A 20,536-nucleotide genomic window follows, 5' to 3' on the forward strand; every position below is an offset into this window, starting at 1 on the left:
TATAGTTCAGCATCATCTAGGTATTGCGCACGCGGCAACAACGCAGAGGTTCCACAAGACATGTCGTTGCTAACTTCGCCTTTTTCCTTCACTATCATCTGCTCATGCTTTCTCCGGAACAGCCAATCTTGATCATCAAACTCATAACGGGAACTTGGTGGAACACAGTTAATAATCAAATTCTTGAACTCTAGTTCTAAATCGTTCCCGTGCAATTTGGAGCAAGAAACAGTTGTTGTCTTGTCCTCTGACATGAAAGGGGACAATTGCTGCTTGGTTTTCGACAAGGGAGAGGCTCTTTCTACCTCGTAGTTAGCAGATTCTTTGAAACAGTCTTCTTTGATAGATATATCACATTGTCCATGATTATGTGAGGACAATCGAATGCGGACATTAGGACCTATTTGTCAAGCAAAGAAATGTAAAGGCTAGCTCCAACAAACACACTCGAAAAATCGAACATTAGTATGTTGAAAACAGAATATAACTCACCATGGTCATGTATTCCATTTGAAGATGAGGTAGATCTCTTTCTTTTGTTGTTATTTTGGGTGCTGTCAGATGAGTAGTTTGGATCTTGTGAGTAGACAGGCTTGCCGTGTTCCTCGGATAGACTACTGTTCTCCAACCGCTCAACAATTTCATCCTCAATATCTTTCTGCAAGTACTTTGTTTTCGACTCTCTATTATCTCCTCTAGAAATCAAATCACCAGTTCGAAAACAACTTGAAGTTGATACTTGCTTCGCCTTTTTTTTCCTTCTTTCTGAATCTCTCTTTCTTCTTCCTTCTCTTTTCTTTCTTCCTTTCCAATTTGACTCTTTCCTCGTACCTCTGGAGCTTTAGAGCACCAGAACAACAAATTCATATTAGAGGGACAACACATGACCTGTATAGCATGAACAATTACGTTCCTCAAATATATGCGAAGAATTAGTCACTACTTCCTATTAGAGGGGTTCAGCTTAACATCCAACATGTTAAGTTCTCAAGTTCACAACAACATGCACCTAAATGATTAAATCATGCTCAAGTCAACTAATTTTTAATGGCCCCTAACACTACACGAAGAAGTAGACATAATTAGTTCTAGTACAAAGTGTCATGTGAAAAACGCTCCCACACCCAACCCACGCACAAGTTAAAGAAAAGCATTTACTTGTTAAGCAAGTAAAAATGGATAATAGCATCTTCGTGGACACCTTAAACGACCAACCACGGTTCAACGAGTTATTGCTGCTTGCAAAAGGGTAATAACTTAACAAATATTCTCAAGGTGGAAAAAGGATACTACAAGATTACTGATCTGACAAATGATTCGGGTGGGAATTCTCTGAAGAACAAAGAATCAGAATAGTAACTAATTCATGTTCATGTTAACAGAAAACTGGACTTGAAAATCTAGCCCTTTTCAGTACTGTTCTTTAAATATAGTATTACTCTCTCCACATCAATTTGTTTATTTGGTTTTGAATTGGCAGTGAGTTTAAGAAAGTAAAGAAAACTTTTGATCGTTGTGGTGTTAATGAAGAAAATTTGATCATTGATAACACAAAATATTGACTTAGGTGGTGATATCAAGAATTTCAAACCTCGATGACCACCCAAAATTTGTGTCGACCAAAAACACCCCCCCCCCCCCCCTCTCTCTCTCTCTCAGCTAGGATACTCGATTCCCCAAACAACAATTCATTCATTCACCAAATCAAATCAACTATGCTCAATCCCAAATAGTTATGATCTGCTAATATCAATCTCGAAATTCATTCCACTCTTCATGGATCAATTTAATTACAATCCTATTCATTGATTTTTTAGCAAAGTATCTTCCAAATGTTAAATGTCGTAAGTACATTACAGTTGAACACTACCTACTAGTCCAAACCTCATAAAAATTAGGCTCAAATTAACACTAATCATAAATCCTAACCAACTAACCACTTAAAAATTCCAAAATTCTACATAAATCGTCCTTTAATACTACATATTAACAAATCATCAGCAGAAAAATCACATACTGCAACATTAGCCAAGGTAAAATCCACTTCCTGTGATTTAATGCTAGGTATCAACTACACAACTTATGCATTCAACACATCTTACCAAGTTCTCAGCTTTAAAAACTCTTTACACCTATGTTGCTCCGACTCTTCAAAAATATCCATATCATTTTTGGAGAGTCTGAACACTGTAAAAACAGTCCATAATTTAACTAAAGCTCACTCCAATCCTAAATTCTGACCGAAGTTAGATATACCTACGCACAATCATCTAAACCAAATACTTCCAAATTCTGCTTTAACAACTCTTTCCACCTATGTTGCTCACACTCTTCACTTGTCATTTTTGGAGAGTCTGAACAACGTAAAAAACAGTCCAATAGTTAACTAGCTCACTCCAATCCTAAAATTTTAACCCAAATCAGATATACCTAAGCACAATCATCCACACCAAATAGTTCCAAATCTCAGCTTTAACAACTCTTTCCACCTATGTTGCTCGGACTCTCCAAAAATAATCTACGGTGGCGTATCATTTTTAGAGTCTGCACAACGTAAAAACAGTTCAAAATTCAACTAAAGCTCACTCCAATCCTAAATTCTAACCAAAGCTACGCACAATCATCCTAACCAGATAATTCCAAATTCTCAACAGGAAAATCATACCCGTCCGACCAACACAGAAAAAATCTACAAAATCCTCCATTTCAAAGATCTTCAATTGAAATATCAAACATAGGTTAAATCCGGTCTATGCACGAATCAGATAAACTAGATTTCATTCTCAGTTTTCAAATTTGACTAACAACACGAAGGTATCAGCCGATACATAGAGCAATATACACGCAAAAATCTACCTTAATCGATTCGATCAAGGCATAATTGCTTGCTGTATTCGGAGAATAACCAGGCGGTGGATACTGGAAGCACCGAGACATCTTCAAAATCGAAAAATCATCGAAAATTATTTCTAGGGTTTCTATAATTCAACAGAAAAATGTCTTATAAGCTAAAAGAGGAACAGAATTATCGGTAATTCAGTAAGGCGTGAGGGTATATATAGGCAGAGGAGCTTCGATTGAGTGGACTAGAACAGAATTTTATTTTGGTTAATCAGTGCGCGATTTGAATTTAATTTGAATTTTAATATGGACTCCGAATTAGTAAAAAAAAAAAAAAATTTGGGAAAATACATGAATCAGCACCTCTAAACTTGTCTAAAAGTCGACTAGTACATATTTAACTTTGCAAATTATTTACCCCACAAATAACATTTTGAAAGTTTTGCTCCAACTTATGTTAGAAAGTGGTGAGATCGTAACTTGCTACTGAAAAATAATGTTATGTTATCGCGATTCTTATTTTTAATAAATTTATTCTCATTTAAATTGCATAGCAAGATTTGACTCAAGTTGCATACAACACATGCTGACGAGTTATGCCATGGTTTCCATTGTGGCATCCGACATCTTCTTCTTCACCTTCTTAGCATGGTTTTGTATCAATCATGGCATCTGTATATCCGACTTGAAAGGAGAGACTTTATGATTTGAAGGAGACCAATGTGTCAGTTAATAGAGTCGGTAAATAAAGATTTAACAGTCAAATGTGCCTTGAAGTGTTTGTAGACAAACATTTGGTCTAGTTAGCATCTATGTGTGCTTCGCTAACAATTGAGTGATAGTTAGATAGGAAACTGATACTCAAATAACTCAAGTATGAAACTAAAAAATGGGTGATAATTTAGGTATGTTTTTAATCCTTTTAACTTTTTTTTTATTTTCCGATATAAGGCTCTCTTGATTTCTATTGGGACTTGCTCAAAGGGGGGCTATTTTTGTCCATTAAGTAATTATTAAGATACATATTGTCTGTATATTAAATAGTTTCTGAATAGTGCTGAAACTTAAATAATGGTATTAAAATTGGCTATTCTTGCACTTTGTCCGTAATTTTAAAGACAAAGCTCAAGTTCAATATTGTCTTCTGAGCCCAATTTGAATTTGGGCTGAAACAAATAAACATGCAATCCCTCCAAGCCCAAGCCCATAACTGTGACTCTTGACCCAACAATGAACATTTCAATCTAAGTTCTTGCATTGATTTGCCCTATTTCGGAATGATCTTTAATTTTCGCCTTTGTTGCTCATTTAATAAAAAATTATCGGTCTGAGTATCCTTAACTATGACCTAATTTAGCAATTTGTTTGATATAAATTATGTAGTATGTAATTCACAAGACTAAACTTAGAGAAAATTCACAACTTGTCCGACATAAGTTCTACAGAGAACTTAAGACAATTTTATGGGTTTTGAAACTATACTTATGCCTCTCTCGACATAATTTTTGTCGGAACTAAGTTATACAACGTGTGAATTATAAACTGCTAAATTTCTCGGACTCTTCAGTTCAGGTGTTGCACTCGTGTCGAAACGATATGAGTGTGGGATCCATATCAGATATATGGTCAACTGACTTTGGGTACTTAGACCAAAATTGACAAAGAAATCGAGACAAATACAATGACTTCTATAATCTAAACAAAAGCTAAGGTGATATTGAAGAAAATGGAATACCTTGTATATAGAAATTCAGTCTTTTTTCTTACATCTCGTTATGAGATTCTCCTTTTGTTCAATATTTTCTCCTCGATATCCCTAGTTTTCTATATAATGTCTTATAATTTAGATATATTATTATTATTTTAGATGTTTGATGAATTATTTTTAGATGAATCCTCACACTCATATCCGTACTTCAATTCATACCCCTAAACCTTAAAATTTAGACCATAAAAAATTCGACCTCTAGATCCACGACTGTATTAGACACTCACGCCCCAATCTGAGCAACTTAGATGAACTAATGTATATATACTTTGCTTTTAGTCTTTTGTGGATGATCCGATTTATGGTAACCATATGTAACAAATAGTATTTTTTATATATGTACGTACCATGTTGGGTTGGATTATTCCAAATTAGTTCAATTTTTCCAAGAAAACCAACCAAATGTCACACATTAATGGTGTGAATTAAACTCAAGGGTCTAAAAACAAACTCGTCTGATAATACCTTACAAGTTGTTCACCAAACCACTTCCATTTCAAGTTTTACATTTATGTATTAGGGTTTTAAGTCGTATCGGAATCAAAATTTTGCACTAAGTAAATTCAAAATATATATAAAAAAGAAGTAAATTACACGCGAAAAAAAGTTAAGTTTAAGCTAAGGTGATTCAATATCTATTACTCCTATATATTAAAAAATAATTATGACATTATATATACAATATAATTTTTTACGACAAAAATTCAGATGAATCTCTTATGCCCCTCGTTTCGATCCTGATTTTAAGATGAATCATAAGCTTGAATTTATTTATTTTTTAAGTGAAAAGATAAAATGGAGTATGATATGGTAGTCCACCAACCTGGAGCAATGTGCTGGTTCATTTGAAGCACAAGTCAAGACCAACCAACCTTACCAATTTCATGTACATTTTCCATGTTTACTCTGTAGTCTCTAGATTATAAGTAACTCATCTCTTTAAATATTCTATCTGTTCCTTTTTCCGGATTTAATTTATAATATATCGAGTAAATTTTAGACGCATTTGAAAGTCATAATTTAAAAAATAACGTAAACTAAAACGTATTTTAGAAGGGGTTTAGCACCTGAAAATTATAATTCATAGGACTAAAACATAAATTAAACATAGTTTAAATATAAAATTAATAAAAGCGCGATAATTTATGAGTTTTGAACTATTATCTCTAAATAATATAAGACGAAATTTGTATTTAGAGTAAACGTTTCTTAACTTGTAGTCACTAGGAAAAATTCATAAAATGTCCACCTACGACGCCATAGCCAATGACACAACTTACTCTTTTTGTTCGTAAATAAAAGTGTGTTCTCCGTATAATTTAAACTTTTAAATGAGATGGATCATACAACTCAACATGATATATCAAGGTAAATGCGACTTCAAATATCGTCACCCGTGATATATATAAATATGAATTGATTAATCATAATTTAGAAGTCTATATACAAACACATGTCATGTATCTATTGGTCTGATGTTAACATCTCACGCATGTAACAAGCCCAAAGAGTCGATTAGCTTATATATATAGTCATAGGAACTGATAAACTTAAAATTCTAAATTCACACGTACAATAATCAACTCAATTATTATTAATGTACTATTCTTTTTTAGATCTATAAATAACATAAGCCCCCCTTACTAAGTACTCAAGTCAAGTCTACCATTTGAAAGCTCAATTTGGACTTATAATACCAAATTTTCTCTTCTTCTTTCTTTGAACACAAAGTGAAAAAAAAATGGTGTATTCTTGTTCATCATTGCTATTTTCTTTACATTATGTGATGTTTTTGTATCTACTATGCGAAGGAAAGACGCAACTGCTATCCAAAAACTCGACTATAAAAGCCGTTTTTACTTTCGGAGATTCCATCGTTGATCAAGGAAATAATAACAATATTACAACCATAGTCAAGTGTAATTTCTCACCTTATGGGAAAGATTTTGTTGATGGAAAGGCAACAGGAAGATTTACCAATGCCAAAACGCCCGCTGACTTGATAGGTACGTTTTTTCATGTCTACTTCAATTGTTGAGTTGATTTTATCGTCATTCAACTTTTACTTTATTGCATTAAAGTTACTGGAACTATTACGTCTTATAACATTATCACTCAAATTTGTTGAAGTATGAAGATTCGAAAATCACTAAACTATTTTTTTTTATTGAACTTTGCCTAAAAATCATAACAAGTTATTAATTTATTTATTTTTTGGTAACAAAAGGTTATTGCAGCATTAACTTTACCTAATTAGTAAGATTTTTTTTTGATAAAAAAACAAAAAGATAAAAAATCGGGGAAGGAATTATAAAGTGGGAAATCAAAGGCTCATTACTAAAGTAAAAGTTTAGGTAGTCAACTAACTGAGATTCAAATATCTCTTACTCTGAAACAATGATTTTATGTGAAATTCAAGAGAAAATGGATGACTTTTTCGTTACATAAAATAGTTTAGTTGGTAATTTCGTTCTACCTAAATAAAATTAACTTTTTCATTAAAAAGAAATTAGCAACAAAAATGGAAGTTGAGTATCCATAAAATACTTTCTTTATCATATTTTAGTTGGGATTATATTTTTGACTTGATTCTAATATTAATATTTATTTATATTAGTGGAAGAATTGGGAATTAAAGAGTTGATGCCAGCTTATCGTGACCCCAATTTGCAAGTCGAAGATCTTAAAACTGGAGTAAGCTTTGCCTCAGGAGCTAGTGGATATGACCCTCAAACATCTTCTATTGTGGTAAGTATTAATTCTTTTTTATATTTACGTTTTATTCATATTTACCATCCAAAAAATATTCACACTATAGAATCATTTAAAATCTAACAAATTTAAGTGGTCTATACTTAAGAAAATGACAAAATAATCCCTTATGTTTAATGATAGGTTCAAAATAGTCCCTTAAGTATCACCAAAACAGTTTTCATCCTTTTAAGTTTATAAAAAATGATTACTTTTTGTCTCTGATATTTACCAAACGACCAAAATTGATATTTTTTTCCAAAACTAGAAACATCAAGTTTTTTTAAAAAAAATATCCAAAAACCACAACATAAAAAACTACATCAAACACAAAAAAAAAAAAAAAAACAACAACAACAACAAATATTGCACTAGACTCTTGAAAGAGATTAAAGATATCATCTATTTTCACAATTCTGATTAAATTCAATAATTAAAATTTGATAAATATTTAACGAATACAACAAAAGTTCATCTTTGATAAATTTAAAGGACCAAAACTGCTTAAATAATATTTAAGACACCATTTCAAACCTACCACCAAAATTTAAAAATTCATTTTCTCATCTATACTTAGTATATAATAATTTAGTTGCTTACCTTTTCAACATATGTCCAACATGTAAATTACTTTTATACCATCATATAAACTCATCATAGTATTCAATCTAGTAAAGTTTAAATTTCATCATTTTTCTAATTATATTTTTTTATGATGAATTTTTTTCAGTCAGTAATACCACTATCTACACAATTAAATTATTTTGAAGAATATATTGGAAAGCTAAAGGGATTAGTTGGAGAAAAAGAAGCCAACAAGATAGTAAACAACAGCCTATACTTAGTGGTAGCAGGCAGCAATGACCTTGCCAACACTTATTACACAATTGGATTAAGACAAAAACAGTATGATATTGACTCATATACTGATCTTATGGTGGACAAAGCTGAAGATTTTATCCAAGTATGTATATGAATATATAATTAATATTTTACTTTATTGCAATTTATGATACGTATTTTTTAACAGGCTCTGGATCAACTGTTAAAATATAGTGTACACTTTAGTGTGTACCTTTGAGCTATCTCAAGGCTTTTGGGCTCTATAGTTTTGTCCTCTTGGGCTTTAACTAAAAAAATGTCTCCATGAGGCATAACTTTTCATCGATTTGCACGTTTTGTACTATAAGAAAAAGGTGAATTATATGGGGATTTTTCTGGGGATTAGTATGAAAATTTGCAGGAAAATAAGTTTCATGTGAATTTTCATACTAATCCCTAGGAAAATCCCCATGTAATTTACATTTTTCCTGTAGTGCGTACTTTAGATTGATTGGTTCTTAATTTTTACCCTTCAAATGAACGGGCACAGACATGGAATGGGGGAAAAAGTGTAAATAACCCATAACTTTCCCCTCTCATTGTCAAAATCGTAGATCCAAATGAATGAGATAAGAATCCTATGTCCTACCCACCCAGTGTTGTTCTGGTTGAATTTCAAAGTAGAGAAATTCCTTGTCGCATAAGGCGTGACCTATACGAATGGTGTAACAACTGTCTTTGTGACATGAACTAAGTGAAATTAAATTCTCCAAGAAGAATGTGTCCTAAGACAAGTTTTGTAGTAAACCCCCTTTCAAGTTCACCCCCTTATGAACTCCGCGTCTTCCTTGAGGTTTACCCCACCACCATAGTAGGAGAAGTATGACTCTGATATCACTTGTAACAACCCAAGTGCATGCATCACTAAGGTATTGTCCATTTTGGCCCGACTCCTTTGGGCCACCTTAAATCTTTTGGTCCTCACGGTTTTGATCTCTTGAACTTTAATACGCTTGACATTTGAATCTTCAACTCGCCCTTAATCCACTAATTCACATCAATAATTTGCAACTTGAGTCATAAGCACATATTTTTTTTTAAAATTTTTTTTATACCACTAGACAGATTGCATGCCATCAACACATCAATTTGCTATAGTCAATTTTATTTATTCATCTTTTTTTTTTTAATTTGGAAGGACTTGTACAAGTTGGGAGCAAGGAAAATAGGTGTTTTTGGGATTCCACCAGTTGGATGTTTGCCATGCCAAAGAACACTAAGTGGAGGTTTAGGTAGACTATGTGTGGAAGAACACAATCAAGCTGCACAACTGGCCAACACTAAGATTTCACTTGCCCTTAATGGTTCACTATCCAAGAAGTTGCCTCAATCCAAGCTGGTTTTCATTGACATCTATGATCCTATGCTTGATCTCATTCTCAACCCTCAAAAATATGGTAAACTTTAATATTTTTCAAATTCATACTTTTAAATTTTGAATCTAGTAACGTTCAAATCTTGGATCTACCTCTGACTGTAGAATGTGGATGTACTTTAGTATATAAAAGAGAAAACCTTACTTGTCTTCTAATTTATGTGTTAAAAGAAAAATGTTACTCATATATTGTATCAAAGGTGCAAAATGTGTTTCATTTTGTTTATATAATTTTCGGGTACGTTTGTATTATCAGGATTTGAAGTGGTAGATAAAGGATGCTGTGGTACAGGAAACATAGAGGTAGTCATATTATGCAACAGATACATGAGTAGTACATGTGAAGACGACACGAAATATTTGTTCTGGGATAGTTATCATCCCACTGAAAGAGGCTACAGAATCCTTGTTGATCAAATGATCAAAAAGTATATCAATAGGTTCATGTGAAACATGAATATCAAGATTCAGGATATTTCATCCTCCAAATGTTGAAACAAAACGCGCAAAAACAAGTTTGCGCCTTTTCATCCATCCTTCATGATCACTATCCTAATATCTGTTTTTTTTCTTAATGTTCCTTTATACAGAATGTGTTTGTGTCCTACTCTGTATATCTTATCTTTTTTTTTTCATTTAGATACCTTAAAGGATTTTGTATTAGTGTGATTGAATAAAGTCATAGTGTAAAGACTCTTTGTTATACTTGTACAACATTCTCAAATATCGCATCAGTAGCTAACGAGAAGCCAATGTGTACTAGTTGACATGTTAGTCCAACTTCAATGTTCTATTTCTGTTATAATTCCAACTAAAGGTAAGTTGTTTGGTATCGACTTTTTGTCACTATGCTTTTTCAGGGAGGCTTCGTCGATGACTTTTGTTCACATTTTGTGTGTTATTGGTGTGCAACTAGTCCAAGAACAGAACGGAGGTGAAGTCTGGAGATGACGAGATTATCTGGTGTCATTTCTTTACCTATTAGTGTTTCTTACTGTGAACTAAGAAGAGTTATATTATATGGAAAAAAAACAAATACTTCACTCTACATTCCAATTAAATCAAGAAAGGGAAACAAGATAAATATGTCTTTTGCTCAGAATAAACAGACTTAAAACAATCAAGAAAATCAAACAAATTAAAGTTCTTCATCACCTAACGAATCTGCAGTCTAGTCTAACTTCTTGTCCATTACCACTGATACTACTCATTTTGATCATAGAATTGGTGAATGCTTTAAAGAAGTCATCTTGAGAGCTAGCATACTTTGAAACTAGTCTTTTGGTCCTTGAATTTGTGAGTAGAGATTCATCTGAAGTGAAAAGGCTCTTGCCATTCATTAGTAGCTTGTAGTAGGCGTTGTCGAATAAAGTTGTTGTAGAATCCATTGTGGCACCTGCATTTCTGACCTTGTTATGCGCGGGGCAAATGTTCTGTAGACTGGCTGCAAATGATGCTTGTAATGTTGGATCAACATTGTGACGTTTGTCGAATTTGTGGATTCTGTTTTGGAAGGAAGAACAATGAGAGAATCCAAGAGTATGTCCTCCTGTTATCAGAAACAAAACAAATAGCAATTTTGTTACGAAAGAAATTTTGAGTCTTTATATATAGTTCAAATCGAGGGCTGTGAATACGAGTAAAAAAGAAGAGAGCTGCTTACCTGAAAGTGCAACCAAATCATCTAAAGAAAGTCCTCTTTGGGCAAAGTTTTGTTGCAGTTGAGACATGTTGAATGTTGGAGAAGGTAATTGTCGCGTTTCAGTGGCTTTAGAGACTCTTCCATCTTTTCGACCTTTTGGTACTTCCCAAGTAGGACCTCCAGACTGCAACAAATATGTCCAAAAGTGTTAATTTCATGTTAATGGAGAAGTAACATTGCCTTTTTTTGGCTGCTAGGAATATTTTTCTCATGGTAATTAATATCATGTAATTCATTTATAGAACTTACAAGAGCAACAGCATCACGAGCAGCGAGAGCAACAATATCAGCACAAGAGACAACTCCAGGACACAAATCTTCGATTTGTTTCTTAACAACATCGATGACATAGAATGCGTGCAATGAGATGTTAGGAGGTCCATCTTTCTCTGCTTTGTTGCTTCTTGTTGAGTTCAGCAGCACAGAAGCATCACAACCCTTTCATTATACATAAAAAAAAACACATACAATTAGTTACTATATAACTAGCTAGAGTTAAAAAGTAGAGATCAAAAAAGTAGAAATTTACTCTAACGAAACAATCATGGAAATGCATCCTTAAAAGTGCAGCTGGAACTGTTTTATCATTCGACATAGCATTCTTGACAACTTTGGTAATTGTTGACTCTGCATTAGGACATGTTTTGTCGTAGTAATCGGAGCTCAGTGCCTTAACTTCAGTACAAAACAATACAAAAGCAAAGAGTAAAGCAATGAAACATGTTGGTACTGCCATCATAACTAATTCTGTTTGGCAAATTAGACTATCTTTCTTTATGCTTAGTTTGGATTTAGGACTTTGTTGTGAGTCATTAGGATAACATACAATGTGCATTTAAAGGCAAGAGATTGTAATAGCGGACACAAAACTACACACAGAGTTGTTACTGAAATTATTGGTTATGTTTGTTAGTAAGTTTGGTCAGCTAAAACCATATGCAATAACGAGTTCTCGTTATCAGGTCAATGGAAGTGGAGGAAGAAGATTCACTTTTAGGTTTGAGTAGCAGTTACAAAGTGCAGTTTCTGATCAGGCAAGCAAAATGACTTAACTTTTACTTACTTTAAAAAGAGGAATATTATTGTTGCTTTAGTGGATATGGTTGAATGAATAAAGTATAGATTGATTGATGACTATTATATAGTTTTAGAGTTTTAATATTCAGAAAATACTAATATAACACATGACCATGTTTATGAGCCTATTTTGCAGGGCCATAAATAGTGGATTCTGGTCAACTACCTTTGTCACTGTCTGTTCTCGAAAAAAACTTACTCACATCTCGTGTTTATACCAACCTGATGAATGCATAACATGTGTTTTCATATTAGTTAATTAGTACACATTCTCGACTTAATTTATCACTTTAGTCATAGTAAATTTATATGGTTTGATGAAAACAACGGAGAATTTCACCCTGTGTTGATAGCCACTAGGCAAAATTTCAAAAAGGGTTGTTATTCAACATTAAGGTTTACCCCTTGATCATGTCACATCATTTCCTAGCTGTAATAAATGTATTAGTATTCGTAGTATTACTGGACAATGATATACTAATTCTTAGAAAAACCATATTATTTGTGCAGCATTGCATCATGTGTAGCAAAAACTAGAGAAATTTTAGTTTTCTTGGATCGCGATTGCTACTTGTTCTTGCAAATCTCTCACATAACCTACGGATAGTTGTTTATTTTGGCATTTTTGGTCATTTTAACTACTTTTTCTTCAGTAAACTAACACGTAAAATAGAAACTTTAAGTCCAACTTTCATGTTCTTTTTGTACTATAGTTCAAATTAAAAGGTAAGTTCTTAGATTGTCACCTCTCACTATGCTTTTTCAGGTAGGCATCGTCGATGCCTTTTGTTCACATTTTCTGTGTTGTTATCTGTGCACCAGTCCAAGAACAGACGGAAATGGAGAGAAAGGAGGTTATAAGGTTTTAAATTCTTTACCTGTTAATAAGTCTTTATTATTGTGAAGTAAAGAGCATCAAGAAAAATATTCCCATTGTGTTAATGGTCAGTTAAAACTGTTTTTCATTTCTATAGATTTTCTAGTATTGTTCGACTAGAGGCCGTTATAAACCAACTTAATGAATACATAACATACATCTTCAAATATACTGTTATCACAAATCGTAGTTAATACTACATACTCTCCCCTAAATTTATCTCCAAGTCATTGCATATTAGTATAGTTTGATGTAAACACCGGATGCCTTGTATACTTCTGCGGTTCTGCCGTACAAAAGTTGTTGCACCACAAAATTCTTCTTCATTTAAGCCCAAATTTTTACTCACACTACATTTGAATTAAATCAAGAAAGACAAAACATGCTGTTATAAACACCACACCAATTCTTCTTTGCTCAATATAGTACATCATCAATCAAGAAAATGAAACAAATTAAGGTTCACCAATACAATAATTAAATGGCCTGAGCCTGAGAAATTTGTCGTTTTAACAAGGTCATCGATCACCTAACGAATCTGCAGTCCAGTCTAACTTCTTGTCCATTACCACTGATACTACTCATCTTGATCATCGAATTGGCGAATGCTTTAAAGAAGTCATCTTGAGAGGTAGCATACTTTGAAACTAGTCTTTTGGTCCTTGAATCTGTGAGCAGAGATTCATCTGAAGAGAAAAGGCTATTGCCATTCATTAGTAGCTTGTAGTAGGCGTTGTCGAATAAAGTTGTTGTAGAATCCATTGTGGCGCCTGCATTTCTGACCTTGTTGTGCGCAGGGCAAACGTTCTGTAGACTGGCAGCAAATGATGCTTGTAGTGTTGGATCAACATTGTGACGTTTGTCGAAATTGTGGATTCTGTTTTGGAAGGAAGAACAATGAGAGAATCCAAGTGTGTGCCCTCCTGTTAGCAGAAACAAAAAGCAATAACTTTGTTACCAAAGAAAATCTTGAGTCTCTCGTTTCTATATTTAGAAACAGTTTAACTTTAAACCCTCGTTTTTCCCTTAATGAGATAATTTATAGCTACACAAGTTGACTTGTTTTTAGGCCACAATTTCCAAAGTTATATTTTCCTTTCTTGAGCTCCGTATCCATTCAAATTGCATCACATGTAATGGGACAGATGGAGTATATCTTTAAATTTCTGAATTTGATATGTTCAACCATTAAGATTCTTAGTACTGAAATATCAAGTTCAGAATCAATGCCTAAAGGCTGCATCTGCCTCGGGTTAGAAGAGAGGAGGATCTATGAGTTTAAATCAGTAGGATAGTGTTAAGACACTACTACTTTACGACACTGAACACAACATTTGTGTTTCTATGGATATACGTGTATCGAAAGCTGTAAATACAGTAATAGAACAAGAGAGTTGCTTACCTGAAAGTGCAACCAAATCATCCAAAGAAAGGCCTCTTTGGCCAAAGTTTTGTTGGAGCTGAGAAATGTTGAACGTAGGAGAAGGTAGTTGTCGCGTTTCAATGGCTTTAGAGATTCTTCCATCTTTTCTACCTTTTGGCACTTCCCAACTAGGACCTCCAGACTAACACAACATGTCACAAAAAAGTATAACAATTTCACATTTGGTATATTTTTTATGGTAATATCATGTTTGTTTTATTCAATAGTGAGTAGAACTTACAAGAGCAACAGCATCACGAGCAGCGAGAGCAACAATATCAGCACAAGAGACAACTCCAGGACACAAGTCCTCGATTTGTTTCTTAACAACATCGATGACATAGAATGCGTGCAATGAGATGTTAGGAGGTCCATCTTTCTCTGCTTTGTTGCTTCTTGTTGAGTTCAGCAGTACAGAAGCATCACAACCCTTTCATTATACATAAAAAAAGACATACAATTAGTTACTATATAACTAGCAAGAGTCAAAATGTAGAGATCAAAGAAGTAGAAATTTACTCTAACGAAACAATCATGAAAATGCATCCTTAAAAGCGCGGCTGGAACTGTTTTGTCATTCAACATAGCATTCTTGACAACTTTGGTGATCATTGACTCTGCGTTAGGGCATGTTTGGTCGTAGTAATCGGAGCTCAGTGCCTTCACTGCAGTGGAAAACAATGCAAAAGCAAAGAGTAAAGCTATAAAACATGTTGGTAATGCCATCATAACTAATTCTGTTTGCCAAATTAGGCTATGTTTGTTTATGCTTAAATTGGATTTATGACTTTGTTGTGAGTCATTAGGATCACATACAATGTGTATTTAAAGGGAAGACTACAGAGGAAGTTGTTACTGAAATTATTGGTTATGTTTGTTAGCAAGTTTGGTCAGCTAAAACCATATGGATTAGGAGCAGTTTAACATTCTTAATTTAATTTCTTCTTTGTGAAGCACATTCATTTTGTTTAACCTCAAGTCATCCCAATTCTATTTGTTTTTTACTGATTTTAGTTGCCATTTAGAGACTAAGGGGATGTTAACAATGGCGTAGCTACATTGACCGAAAGGTGGTCATTTGAACACCCTTTATTGAAAAATTATCCAGTGCATATAGGATATAATAATAATGTGTATACAGGTCAAAATCAACTTTCTAGAGATACATACTAAAGTTTTGTACACCCTTAGCAATTTTTTAGCTTCACCATTAGTGGATGTTTGGTGAGGAGATAAGTAATATATTGGAATTACCTCCAACCCTAATGTTGTGGGTTTGAGTCACCAAAGAAGCAAAAAAAGTAAGAGCTCCTATGGAGAGTTAGAAAAAAAAAAAGGGGGGAGGGGGGGAGGGTGTATTTTAGTATAATATTTATGCCAGTTTACATTAATATCAATAACCAAACATGGGATAAATGTAATCCTAAATTTTATACCGGAGTTAGTATCCTAATTAATCCGTTAACCAAACGACCCCTTAGAGTTGACCCTCAAGTTTTTAACAACCCTAGGCTAGAGAATGTGGTTGATCACCATAAGCAACAATTGTCCAATTATTATACCAAAAAGATTATATAAAAATAATTTAGAATTTTAAGTTGTTAGTAGGTAGGAAAATATTATGTATGCATGCAGTGGCTTTTGATTTAAGCTTCACTTTTAGGTTTGACTAGCTAGTTGCTAAAAGTGCAGTTTATGAGGCAAAAAAAATGACCAACCTTTTCACTTACTTTAAAAAAAGGAATGTTATTGTTGCATTGGTGGTTATTGGGTTAGGTTTGAACTAATAAAGTATACATTGATTGATGAATTGACCATTTTTTAGGAGCATATCAAAGGCATAATATAGAAATATACACTCAAATTTGGCCTCAGCTGATTAAGAACTTTAATTTTGAGAGTGCACATCGTCTAGACACCTCAACTTGGTTTTTAACTGACAATTAAACACTCCAACTTTTCTCCATTGTGTCTCGTGGACATGTAATGGTTACATGATACATAAAGTTTGGAGGTGTCTAGATTCATAATCATTTTGTAAGTTGGAGTTTCAACTGACACTGTGAAAACGAATTAAGACATCTAGATGTACATATTCGAAATTAGATCAGTGTTATATTAATTTAACAGTTGAAGTCAAGTTTGAATGTGTGTTTATGTATTATTCCAGGAAAATTTTACTGTTTTAGCTCATCATCACCAATTCCCAAAGTAGAAAAGGAGAAAAAAAACCTTCACTTCTTTCAACAACAATTCTTTTTTGCTACAAAGCAAAAATGTTTGTACTTAAAATGATAAACAAGATCATATATATATATATTGTATACAAGATGTATATAACATGAAAATAGTCATATTACAAAGGTACAAAATATATAGAGCAAATTGAAAATTATTGATGTAGCTTAGACAAACTTGTCTTATTCATCCTTTCATATAGTAAAAAAATACAATTTTTTGAACTACCCCTACTTGCACCAATAATTGATTTCTATTTTTTTGGACTATAGTTCATGTGCTTACTTTACCAACAACTCCTCAATAGTCAAACCACTCCAGAATTAATCTTCAATAAGTGATTTTTTTTGGGGAGGGCTACTTTATGTAAAAAGTAAGCACGCCGCTACCCTATAAACTCAAGACCTCTGATTAAAACCGTATTCTTTGAACAATTTTTTTTGTATAATCAGAATTGAGTTTGGCTTGAAAATGTTTGGCCAAATTTCCAACCAGATGGAACAATATTTAAGAATGTTTTTGTGACACCATCACTAGTAGTGACCTTAAATGATATTGATTGACCATCAAGATATGCATTGGATTGCCAACTTGCTCCCCAATTTCTTGACATAGTTAGCCAATTTGTGTTTGAGCCTTTGATTTGAACTGATTGAACAGATCCTGCCCCTGCTACATTGCTTACTAATAGTAGTTCAAAATAGTCTCTTCCATTTATTGTGAACCTAACTCCACCATGCTTCTTGCAAGGTACCCTGCTCCACAAAAAAAAAATATCAATTGCTCGAGATCGTATAAGGAGACAACAACTTATTTCATCGATGATCATTCTAACATATCCTTGGAGGATGTATCTGACTCTGATACCATGTAATGAAAATAAACTTCAAGCTTAATTTAATCTCAAAGTGTAGCTCATGAAATTAATTACATAGTATTGTCTAAGACCATATGAGAAGATAACAATAATTCACTTAATCAATGTGCAAGATTCTAACATTGCCTTTATAAATTTAGTATTAGTTGTCCGAAATCATGATAACAAGTTTAGCAACAACTCAATCAATCAATGAGGGACATTGGTACACCCTCTGAATGGCGGAAAATATAACATGGATGCCAATATTGACAGAAGTGGATCAAAAATTTGAACTTTTTGAGTTTTGGATTATAGCACATGACGTCAATCAATCAACAAGAATCTTGATTAAAGCAATTCACTCAATCAATATAGGACATTGTAACACCCCTTAGAGGAAGGACAATATAACATGAAGGCTTAACATTGGGAAATCAAGAAACAATGATGACTGTGACTCTGACTATGACTCTGACTATGACTCTGATACCATGTACAATAATGATTCTGACTCTAATACCATGTACAATGATGACTTTGACCCTGACTCTAATACCATGTCCCAAAAATGTACCTCGGACTCATTTAGTCTCAAAATTTAGTTTGTTAAGTCAAAAATTGTCTGAGACCATACGAGGAGACGACAACTCATTCCCTACTCGAACTTTTAGTATCAATTGCCAAAAACATTGAAGAATGATGACTTACCTTTTGTAGAGAACAGGAACAATGCCACCTTTGTAAATGCCAATTTTTTCCCAAGCAGGTTGAGCCATATCAAAATGTGGACGTGGAGGGTTGCACCATCCTCCATTGTTACTAGGAAGATTGTAATTTGGTGGACAAAAATTTGTAGATGTAATTGTAACAGATACTCCCTTTTTGCACCATTGAGGATCTGCTTTGTAATCACAAATGATTTTGTAGCATTGACCACATGATCCTCCATCATTGAACAATGCTGTGCTCAATGCTGCTGTCCTAGTACCATATCCTGTTGAATACAAATTGCCATATCCACAAGCACCTCCTGTTTTTTTCCAAGCCAAAAAAGAAAAAAATCGATCATTTGTCGCCTGTTTGGTCAAGCTTCTGAATAGTCAAAAGTGTGTACTTTTTAAAGTTGATAGGGTTGACCAAATTTTAAGTATGTGTCCAAGCTTTCGAGTAGCCAAAAGTGCTTATGTTTGAAAGTTGCGATGTTTGATCAAGCTTTTGAGAAGTCAAAAGTGCTTCTGTTTGAAAGTTGCAATGTTTGGTCACAGCTTTTGAGAAGTCAAAAGTGCTTATGTTTGAAAGTTGTGATGTTTGATCAAGCTTTTTGAGAAGTAAAAAATGCTTATGTTTAAAAGTTGCGATGTTTGGTCAAAGCTTTTGGAAAGTCAAAAGTGCTTGTGTTTGAAAGTTTGCGAGGTTTGATCAAGCTTTTGAGAAGTAAAAAATACTTATGTTTGAAAGTTGTGAAGTTTGATCAAGCTTTTGATAAGTCAAAATTACTTACGTTTGAAAGTTGGTGTCCAGACAAATATTTAGGAAAAAAAAATAAGTGTTTGAGGAATAATAGAAATTGAAAAAAAAGTAAATTTTCCTCATTACTCATTAGCACTTTTGAGACGATGGTAAAGCACAAATTACTACTTCAATATTGACTATATGAAGTGTTTTTTTCAAATAAATTAGCCTAACACAAATTACTTCTCTTGAAAATTACTTTTTCGATAAACACTTCTAACAATACGAACCATTAGTAGGAAGTTCATAAATGTTGTCCCTTACATGTAATGTAAGTAGTGCATATATATATCTAGAGGTGCACGTAATATTTTTAAATTTTGAATTTGTTTCTCGATACGTACCCATTGTGCCAGAAGCATCAGCTCCACCATAAAATGTGGCATGAGCACTTGTCCATCCAGAATCTGCTGAGAAACCATTTGCACTTACGAAAAATGTACACAAACCAATTATAAATCCCAATGCTAAATTGACATTATTGGCCATTTTAATTTCTTAGTGGAAAATTAAGAAATTATGTTGAAACTTTGATGAATTCTACAATATTGACATAGCCAAGAAAAGTAATGGCTAGTACTTAAATAGATGTACTATTTATATTAAATACAACCACCCTACATGTGATCATTGCAACTAGGTGTGAAAAAATAATAATAATGAAAACTATATATTATAAAATTGAATTATCTCTGGAGAAAACTGAAACTCAATAATTATTCTCACGTTCTATCACCTCTTAAACTTGTTAGGCCACATGGGAATGCATCAATTACCATTTCAATTTGGACATTTGTCATATTTTTCTAATTTTTTTTTTCTTGGTTCTTTTGTGAAATTATGGTAACACATTTGGTGTGATCTATAAGGTATTATAATTTTACGGATAAAATGTAAGACTATTTTATTTTGTATTTAGTTGGAGGTATTAACATTTTAAGATTATTTATCTCATCATTTATATCTTAGTAATATGATAAGTTATTCCATATACATGATGAAGTAATTTATCTTGAAATAATTAATTTTGAAATAACTTGTTCCTAACCAAACTATCTCGATATATTGTATTAACAAGTAGGGAATATTTATTTTCTGTCAATATTGTGATGCTACCTCACATGGCTTTTGTTTGTGTCCCATCATTGTGATCATCTGTAAATGCACGTGTTGACACTTGTGCGGACTGTCATTTATATACTTTTTGAATTTTCAAGTCTTATTAAATAAA

At 33.2% G+C, this 20,536-nt stretch overlaps 4 protein-coding genes and 1 long non-coding RNA gene across 5 annotated transcripts; 1 reads left to right on the plus strand and 4 right to left on the minus strand.

Annotated features, from left to right (window-relative positions):
• Positions 1 to 166: 166 nt before the first annotated feature.
• LOC125820074 (uncharacterized) lies at positions 167 to 3,012 on the minus strand. Its single transcript, XR_007442507.1, has 3 exons — positions 2,857 to 3,012; positions 493 to 839; positions 167 to 400 (listed from the first exon to the last, which is right to left on the minus strand). It is a non-coding gene; the product is annotated as an uncharacterized LOC125820074 (long non-coding RNA).
• Positions 3,013 to 6,279: 3,267 nt separating this feature from the next.
• Positions 6,280 to 10,175, plus strand: LOC125820081 (GDSL esterase/lipase EXL3-like). Its single transcript, XM_049499496.1, has 5 exons — positions 6,280 to 6,615; positions 7,227 to 7,357; positions 8,091 to 8,324; positions 9,381 to 9,639; positions 9,874 to 10,175. The coding sequence occupies exons 1-5, from the start codon at positions 6,351 to 6,353 to the stop codon at positions 10,065 to 10,067; spliced, it is 1,083 nt and encodes a 360-aa protein (XP_049355453.1). The 5' UTR covers positions 6,280 to 6,350; the 3' UTR covers positions 10,068 to 10,175.
• A 593-nt stretch (positions 10,176 to 10,768) lies between these two features.
• On the minus strand, positions 10,769 to 12,058 carry LOC125820066 (peroxidase 64-like). The gene is made up of 4 exons (XM_049499481.1): positions 11,849 to 12,058; positions 11,569 to 11,757; positions 11,281 to 11,443; positions 10,769 to 11,166 (listed from the first exon to the last, which is right to left on the minus strand). The coding sequence occupies exons 1-4, from the start codon at positions 12,056 to 12,058 to the stop codon at positions 10,769 to 10,771; spliced, it is 960 nt and encodes a 319-aa protein (XP_049355438.1).
• Positions 12,059 to 13,798: 1,740 nt separating this feature from the next.
• LOC125820064 (peroxidase 64-like) lies at positions 13,799 to 15,471 on the minus strand. The gene is made up of 4 exons (XM_049499480.1): positions 15,216 to 15,471; positions 14,938 to 15,126; positions 14,676 to 14,838; positions 13,799 to 14,196 (listed from the first exon to the last, which is right to left on the minus strand). The coding sequence occupies exons 1-4, from the start codon at positions 15,423 to 15,425 to the stop codon at positions 13,799 to 13,801; spliced, it is 960 nt and encodes a 319-aa protein (XP_049355437.1). The 5' UTR covers positions 15,426 to 15,471.
• A 1,622-nt stretch (positions 15,472 to 17,093) lies between these two features.
• On the minus strand, positions 17,094 to 19,852 carry LOC125819989 (expansin-A11-like). The gene is made up of 3 exons (XM_049499401.1): positions 19,650 to 19,852; positions 18,502 to 18,823; positions 17,094 to 17,689 (listed from the first exon to the last, which is right to left on the minus strand). The coding sequence occupies exons 1-3, from the start codon at positions 19,792 to 19,794 to the stop codon at positions 17,383 to 17,385; spliced, it is 774 nt and encodes a 257-aa protein (XP_049355358.1). The 5' UTR covers positions 19,795 to 19,852; the 3' UTR covers positions 17,094 to 17,382.
• Between the last annotated feature and the right edge of the window lie 684 nt (positions 19,853 to 20,536).

This window comes from Solanum verrucosum, unplaced genomic scaffold (genome assembly GCF_900185275.1).
Source record: "Solanum verrucosum unplaced genomic scaffold, falcon-dt-bn FXZP01000229.1, whole genome shotgun sequence".
Lineage (NCBI taxonomy): Eukaryota > Viridiplantae > Streptophyta > Magnoliopsida > Solanales > Solanaceae > Solanum > Solanum verrucosum.

Coding starts and splice junctions, on each gene's coding strand:
- LOC125820066 (XM_049499481.1), bottom strand. CDS start 12,058: ATGATGGCAGTACCAACATGTTTCATTGCTTTACTCTTTGCTTTTGTA. Junction 11,444..11,568: donor CTCGTGATGCTGTTGCTCTT/GTAAGTTCTATA, acceptor TATTTGTTGCAG/TCTGGAGGTCCTACTTGGGA. Junction 11,167..11,280: donor TGATTTGGTTGCACTTTCAG/GTAAGCAGCTCT, acceptor TTCTGATAACAG/GAGGACATACTCTTGGATTC.
- LOC125820081 (XM_049499496.1), top strand. CDS start 6,351: ATGGTGTATTCTTGTTCATCATTGCTATTTTCTTTACATTATGTGATG. Junction 6,616..7,226: donor AACGCCCGCTGACTTGATAG/GTACGTTTTTTC, acceptor TATTTATATTAG/TGGAAGAATTGGGAATTAAA. Junction 8,325..9,380: donor AAGCTGAAGATTTTATCCAA/GTATGTATATGA, acceptor TTAATTTGGAAG/GACTTGTACAAGTTGGGAGC.
- LOC125820064 (XM_049499480.1), bottom strand. CDS start 15,425: ATGATGGCATTACCAACATGTTTTATAGCTTTACTCTTTGCTTTTGCA. Junction 14,839..14,937: donor CTCGTGATGCTGTTGCTCTT/GTAAGTTCTACT, acceptor ATGTTGTGTTAG/TCTGGAGGTCCTAGTTGGGA. Junction 14,197..14,675: donor TGATTTGGTTGCACTTTCAG/GTAAGCAACTCT, acceptor TTCTGCTAACAG/GAGGGCACACACTTGGATTC.
- LOC125819989 (XM_049499401.1), bottom strand. CDS start 19,794: ATGGCCAATAATGTCAATTTAGCATTGGGATTTATAATTGGTTTGTGT. Junction 18,824..19,649: donor TGATGCTTCTGGCACAATGG/GTACGTATCGAG, acceptor GGAAAAAAACAG/GAGGTGCTTGTGGATATGGC. Junction 17,690..18,501: donor GTTCCTGTTCTCTACAAAAG/GTAAGTCATCAT, acceptor TTTGTGGAGCAG/GGTACCTTGCAAGAAGCATG.